At 44.4% G+C, this 7,562-nt stretch overlaps 1 protein-coding gene across 4 annotated transcripts in view; it reads left to right on the top strand.

The window, feature by feature from the left end:
- The first annotated feature begins 4,264 nt into the window (after positions 1-4,264).
- The window catches only part of LOC116992228 (coiled-coil domain-containing protein 169-like), a 29,402-nt gene continuing 26,104 nt past the window's right edge, over positions 4,265-7,562 (top strand). For 2 of the 4 annotated variants that reach the window (XM_033051654.1, XM_033051656.1), the window contains exon 1: positions 4,265-4,366. In XM_033051654.1, the coding sequence (XP_032907545.1) occupies positions 4,290-4,366 (77 nt within the window). In that variant the 5' untranslated portion in view covers positions 4,265-4,289. The remainder of the gene's footprint in view (positions 4,367-7,562) is intronic. The other 2 variants (XM_033051655.1, XM_033051652.1) reach the window with 2 other exon arrangements.

Genomic DNA, 7,562 nt, shown 5'->3' with positions numbered 1-7,562 from the left:
AATGTGATGCTGGTGAACTTACCTTGCATCACCTGCCACTTCTTGGGCCCAAGGTAGCAACTCCATAGGCTTCTCCTCCCTTCTTCTACCATATACAGCAGCCTTCTCACATTTACTGCTTTATTGATACATTAAGCTCCCCAAACCTTCTGTCTTAGGTTGGCTTTCTATTCACAGCTTGGTTTTGTTTCTTTGAATGCTGAACATTGTTTTGATACATGGCAGTCCTAGAAGTTTTACTAAGCTGTGTAGTGCATGAACTACTACCTGATTTCCTAAGGCATTCTTATTTCCAGATTTATTCAGTCTTGTCTGCTACAGTATTGGTCTCAGATCTTGTCTTGAGAGGATTACTTTCAGTGATCTCCTAAGTCGTTCTAAGTTACTGCCATCTCTGGCATTGTCATCATTGTGTAGATACAAACCATGGTTAAATCTAAACCCCTTTATTTGAATGGATTTCTCTGGATTCAAAGGGTTGTTTGATTGGTTTGTTTAATGCTGGTTTAAAACCAACTTAGAATAGCATATTTTTAATGTTTCCTGAATAAATCCATAATCCTTTAAAAAGAATTGGTAGACGTACCTTCCACTACAAAAAACAGGCTGATCAGCTTACACTAGAATGATGAGGGTTGGAAGGGATGCCCTGGTCCTATAATCCACCTCCTGCTCAAAACAGGTCCAGCCTAGAGCACATTGCTCTTCCTCAATTCTGCTCATGTGATTTATCTCCAAGGATGGAGACTTCACCGCGCCTCTGGGCAACCTTTGTCCAACTTCACTCTGTTCAATATTTCCCCTTACACTAAGCCAAACATTTTTATATGCAGGTGCATTTTATTGCATATCCTTCCATCATGCACACTGGAGGAAAGTTTGGTTTCTCCATCTCATTTAGACTTTGATATTACATAGCTGATTACAGTACTAAGCTCTCCTTATGCCTTCTCTTCTCCAGCCTGAAAAAAGGCAAGTTCCTGACCTAATGCAGCCCTTGGAACTTGTTTGGAAGTCAAAAGTTAAGCACTTCAGCATGTGCTCAGCAGAGTGGAAGAAGTGTCTCCCTCAGGCTCCTGGCCCTGCCCTTGCTATGGCAGCCCAGGAGCCTTTCAGTCATGTTTGCTGTAAGCTGTTGCTGGCTCTTGGCAGCTTCTTCACCAGGAAGCCTGTGTCTTCTACAACATTGCATTCTAGACTGCTCCAACCTCTATTAATCCATGGGCTTTAGCAGTCCCAGATACTGGGCTTTGCACTTGATTTTTGTTGAATTTCATTAGGTTTCTCCAGGCTGTACACACACCTGTGAATGGTCACCCTTTTCCTCCCGCATACTAACTGCTCCCCTAACTCACAATCATCATCCAATTTGCTGAGCCAGTGCTCAGTCTTCCAGGTTGTCAATCAGGAGTTAAAGGTATTGGTTCAGGTACTGATCCCAGAGTCAAGCAGTCATACTCTGATCACCACACTTCAAGCCTTATGACCCAGTTATCCAATTTGGAACTCACCAATTGATCTATAAAAGTACTATGGAAGACTACATCAAAGTCAAAATACACAATATTCACAAGTCTCCCCTTACCCAGAGCCCTTCATCGTACCTTAGTTACTGGTGCTACAGAAATAAATTTCTTTGTAAAAATTAATTTATACCTTCAGCAGCTGGTCTACCTTGCTTTAAAGTAACTCTAGGTGTTTAATGCCTTCACATATCATAAATACATATTTAAGTAAAAAATTCTGTTTTCAAAGCACATTGTGTTGTGATCAAGTTTCCTAACTGTTACTGAAATTTTTGATCTGAACCCATTAAAAGTCTTAAATGCCTTTAGCAGTATCCAGATACGTAATTTTAACCAATTTATTTAGAATAAAGAAATAGAGGAAAATTTTTACGTGTTGCAATTGTCCCTATGTTACTGCTGTGATTGTTAAAAATAATAGTGGTTTGAAGTTTTACACACTCAAGACCTCAGTCCACAAGACACTTTTGCTTTTCTCTCACTCCAGTTCCCAAACCATCAGGTGAAACAGTCTAACCCACTTAGACTTGCTGTGCTGTGCCAACCCAGCCAGTGTGTTCTGAGCTCATCTTTATGTGCACAGTGACCTGGTTCCTGAGAGCTTACCTAGTTAAGACACCTATAATCCCCAGGTGAAGGTGGGACCTGAAAGTATCCTGGAGAGAAGGTCAAATTAAAGTCTCCTGGGGCAGAAGGAGTATGCTGTGGGCGGGGATACAGCCCTCAGCTGCCCTGTGCCTTCTGTTCTCAGACTGCTTGTGATTCCAGGGCTCGTTCTGAGCTTTCTGAATGTGCCCACCCATTGAGAACAATTCATCAGGCTGGTTCCATGAATCTTGATCCAGTTATTCACAAAAACTGGTAACAAGAAAAATGGTTAGTGATTAATACCTTTGGTGTTAATACTCAGTACGCTCTGAGTTATGAATGCTAACCTAGGTCCAAGTCATTACTTAAATTACTGGTTTAGTATGAAATGTGTTTTCAATATGAATCTTTAAAAGGTAGCATTCAGTAAAAGATGAAGGCAAAATGAGCAGCTAAATTTAAATGCAGTTACAGTGCAGCACTCTTCTAAATCTGTTTCCTGATTAAATAATATCAGAAAATTCTGAATTCAACCCACACCAAAGATGATAATTCACTGATTAGCTGATAGCATCAGTTACAACTTGAGACTCAAAAATAATCTCCTACTCTAATATGTATCAGACAAGTGAAATTAAAATTACTTTTTCTTCTTAGAATCAAGCTTCCCACTCTCCATCCTACTGTTCTACTCTCAGTCATTAAATCCTGCTGGGGTATTGGTGAGGCATTAGATTGAGCAATTGCCACATGACACAGAACCCCTTTAGGATTACAATTCACATTTCAGGACTGAGTTGTGAATTGCAATACTGGTTTATGCTGTGTTAAAATAATGGTAATACGTAACCCATGTTTTAAACTTTTAAAGCAGTGCCTCTGTTACCTAGCAAGTGGTAGGGCTATGCCATTTGGCTTGCAACTCATGGAACAGAATTACTTGAACTGAGAAACCATACCCTTTTCCATAATTTATCAGTAAAGGAAGATTAAAGTCCACCCCCTCCCTTCCTGGGAAAGTGATAGTTCCTCTAGTGAGCATTAAGTCTTGTGAAATGGTGAGTTGATTTAAGAGCACAGTAATTACTCCCACTTTCACCCTATCCCTTGCATCAAGTTTGGTGCTTTCCTGTGCAGCTTGTAAGCCACTTAAGATCACCAACCAGCAGAAACTGTCAACATTAAACATTTTCCCTTATGTAAGTTTTCAGTGAGCTGTACTGGCTCACTGAAGAGTCACACAAATGTCAAGAGCTAAAGAGCTGGCACTGAAGCAGCCGGAGAGGGTGACAGAGAGAACCTTGCAGAGGTGATATCGCTCTTGCAGCTATGTGATTAACTCACTTCATAAAGATTCAGCTTGAGAAACCCATGAACTGATCTGAAATTCCTTGCTTGAAAAATGCAACATGAAACATTTTTAAGCATCAATCGAGACCAATGTAAGATAATTATTTTCTAGTATGTATTGACTAATGCCATTGACTTGATCAGTGATGATGATTAAGGCAAATTATTCTAAACTCTTCTGTCTAAAGTTAGGGTTTTACATGCTGATCTCTGATTAGCACAGATCACAATTATCGAGCGTGCTAAAAGATGAGCTGGGCACACTGTAGGCCACGTTCCACCGTACTGTGCCTGCCTTCATATGTGGGTCACAACATCTACTTAGAATTGTGCTACTTTGCATCCAGAAGAAATATTTTTAAAAATCTGCACACATCTGTGTTTCCCTAGGTCATGAAAAGCTCAGCACACAGTTCAGCCTACACGGTCAAAACTCTGAACTGGGCCAAAGCCCTATTTTCACCATCCTTTTCTGGTGCTGCTCGAGCCACATGCTGGGCATTCCCGCTGGACAGAGGACAGAACAGCCCGTCCAACGCGGGCCGTCACAGCTGCGGCGGGCGAGCGCTGCTGCAAACGGGACGGGGCCGGGGCAGGTGCCGGCGGCACCGGCGATAGCGGCTGCCGGTAGTGTCCGGGCTTGTCTCCCCTCTCGGCTTTCCCTGGGCAGCGGGAGAGCCGCGGGCACTGTGGAGAAAAGGGTGTCCGAGCCGGGCGTGGGGTGGGCTCAGCGCGCCGCTCCCTCGGGCTCCGCCGGCCGCTCGCAGCCGTCACCCCGCGCAACGCCGGCGACGCGGGACGCGAGCGGGACGGGCGGCGGCGGCAATGGGGGAAGGCGGCGGCCGGCGGGCCGCAGAGCCAGAGAGCTTGGCGCTGGAGCTAGGGCGGGAGAGGCGGAAGCAGTGAGTCCGGCTGGGGACGCGGCGAGGCCGGGCACGGCGGCAGGGCCGGGCACGGCGGCAGGGCCGGGCACGGCGGCAGGGCCGGGCACGGCGGCAGGGCCGGACGCGGCCTCGGAGCACTGCCCGTGGGGGGCTCCCAGCGCCTCCCTGCGGCAAGATGGCGGCTGGCAGCGTGGGCGACGGGAGCGGTGTGGGCTCCCGGTCTGCCCGGAGCCCTCAGCCCAGCAGGGCTGTGCTGGGAGCGCCGCTGGCTGTGCTGGGCGCCGGGAAGGGCTGGGACAAGGGATGCGAGTGGCACGAGGAGCCCAGAGAAGCGAGTTAAACAGTGCCAGCCGGAAAGGAAGACAGGGCCGGCTGCAATGGTTAACCGCAGCAGGCAGCTCGGCACCACACCGCCGCTCGCTCCCTTTGCTCCCACTGGGATGGGGGAGAGAAGGAAAGGTGAAAGAGAGAAAATTCGGGGGGTTGAGACAAAGAGAGTTTAACAACTAAAAAGAAACAACAACAAATAGGGAACAAACCCGATAAAAACAACTGCTGCAAAAACCTCCAGGTGCCCACCACCAGCGGGACAATGCTTTTCCCGAGGCAAAGCAGCCCCAGCAAGCCCCAACATCCTAGTTTTTATTTCTGAATATGACATGATATAGTATGGGATATCCCTTGGGGCAGTGGGATCAGCTCCTTATGCACCCCCAGCCTTCTCACTCGTGGGGTGAGGAGCAGAAAAGGCTTTGACCGGGTGCAAACAATGCTTGACAGTAACCAAAACATTACTGTGCTATCAACATAGTTTTCATCAAAAATCTGAAACAGTCCCATACCACCTACTATGCAGAGAATTATATGTGTCCAAGGCAAGCACAGTACACTGGGCTGGGAAGCCACTTTGGGGGACAACCAGAGAAGACTTTTACATGGTGCATAGCTCGCTGAGGCAAGATGAATAAAATGGACAATGAGGCATTTTTTATGCACATTTCTTTCCACAATGTTGAGTAAAAGTAGAAAGTTGTATTTCATTCATCTCTAGTGTCAGTAAATATCTGAGACCTCTAGGTAAGGCATGGCATCTCTGCATGCAGTTTGCAGGGATGAGGACTTGTTCCTGTTAGCAGTCAGTCCCCTTGCTAAAGCAGCAGTTGTTTCAGTGCCGGCATAATTGTTGATGCTCATGCCTGGTGGGATTGATTTTTCCCCAGTTTGCTTAGGAAGCGACACGTTTTTCCATGTGTTCAACGACATGATTGCCTTTTGAATGCTAATGAATGCTAATAAATGAGAAGAGGAAATGCCAGAATCACCTGTGCTGCCTTAATTCAGACCCTTAATATTTACATTTGCATTTTCAAGCGTTCTATTCATACTCTTTTGTTGCCTGAACAATGTTTCTTTCAGTGTCTGAGCTTCACACCTCTTCAAACTAGTCCTGCGGTTGTGGATTTTATAAAATGTTCATTCATAAATGGAAAAGGAAAACACAACACTAACAGAGTCAAAATGGTGCCTTATGTATTCAAAATGGCACAAAAAGTAGCTTGGACATACTTGCACCAATGTTTAAGCAAACGACCTTTAATAAATCTCCTGACTTAGCAGTGTTTCAGGGTAAGTAAATCAGTTATCCTCTGCCTGCAACAGCTCTTTTACCTGACACATGATCCTGATATTTAATGGTGTTCAGGTAAAAAGTTGAGTTGTGGTGCCTTATTTATGGATAAAAGCCAACTATGTATTTAATGAAAATGGTGATGGCATTACAGTAAAAGATTTCAGCTCCAAGTGGGTTCTATAACTATTTTCTTTGTGTGCAAATATATGGGATTATTATTGCCTATTTCCCAGGAGTTGCTTTTTCAGCTTAATTGCCAATGACCAGGCTTGTTAGACATCTCCATCTAAACCAGTGGCATGTATAGTCAATGAATACAGAAAAGCTTTTTGAAGGTGTGATTCATCTGACCTACTTTGCTTGGCTGTTCTAGCATGAGATGACTCACACCCTAGGAGGTGCCAGTTTTCTGTCCCTTGGGTAGAAAGCAAGCTGAGGATGAGTGGCTTGCAGATAGATGTCTGCATTCCTTCACTGCCATTTCACCCTTGCTGTCTTTTTACTGGCATATCTGATTATTGTGCCAATTAGGCAGTTTGCTAACAGCCCACCTACCACTCTCATTTAGCAGTCATAAAGAAGAGATTTTTACTTCACAGAGTAAATTGAATCATCCACGTCCATAAGGGGTCTGTTCCTAATGTACCTACTGATTCTCGATGATTGTGGATGTCCTACTGTGAAATCTTTCAATTTTTTTTTTCCCAGCTGTAATGGATGTCAGCTCAAATCTGACTCTTTATTGTTGTGATCAAGATTCAGCACACGTTTTGTTTGGGAAATGTCATGGCAAATGTTTCTGGGAGGGAGAAAGAGAAGGCATATGTGTGCTTACGAAGTGAGAAGTGCCCAGTGTACTTCTTATTAGACCAAGAAATCTTAAAGACATGTATTTATACATGTCAGCTACTTAGTAATGTTGATGGAATTGTATGTTACTTCAGCTTGTGAGATTTCATTTCCTGTGGCTTTCCTTGCCAGGAAAGCTGCAGCATTTTCCCAGCACACTGCAGACTGCAAGTGTCAGGAGTACATAGCTTTCAATACTGTGTGTGCTCTTCCATGTGGTGCCCCTGCACTGTGCAATATTGTTTCTCCTTTGAACACAGATTCTGAAGGAATCTGTGCATTTTATCTTCTACAGGACTCAGTAAAGATCTGCCATATTACAGAGCTGATGCCCTAAAGCTGATGACTTGCCCTGAGCTTCTCCTGACTTTTCTCCTGAGTTCCTCTCTTCACTATAGAAAATCGCTTCAGGCAGCCTTTTGCCTGATACATCTTCCAGATATCCAGACCTGGGTAGCAAAACAGGCAGGAAAATGGTTTTCATCCTAAGTGGCTGCCATTGTTAAGTAAAATAACACTAGTAGACAGCCTTAAAAAGAAATCTAGCATTTTTTTTCTCTTTTGTAGTTTCAATCAGAGCCTCCTTACCTGAACTGCACATTTTTTTCTCATTTTCTTTGCAAGAGCTTTTTTGTTAGTATGTAAGGATGTGGTTAAGTTCTAGCCATTACTTCCATTGTGAGGTTTCAGGATTTACAGGCTTTCTTCTGTGATGATTGTCCATTGAGTTGGAGA

This window comes from Catharus ustulatus, chromosome 2, assembly GCF_009819885.2.
Source record: "Catharus ustulatus isolate bCatUst1 chromosome 2, bCatUst1.pri.v2, whole genome shotgun sequence".
NCBI classification, from domain to species: domain Eukaryota; kingdom Metazoa; phylum Chordata; class Aves; order Passeriformes; family Turdidae; genus Catharus; species Catharus ustulatus.
Note: the sequence above shows the minus strand (reverse complement) of the source record. Positions and strands in the feature narration are given on the sequence as shown.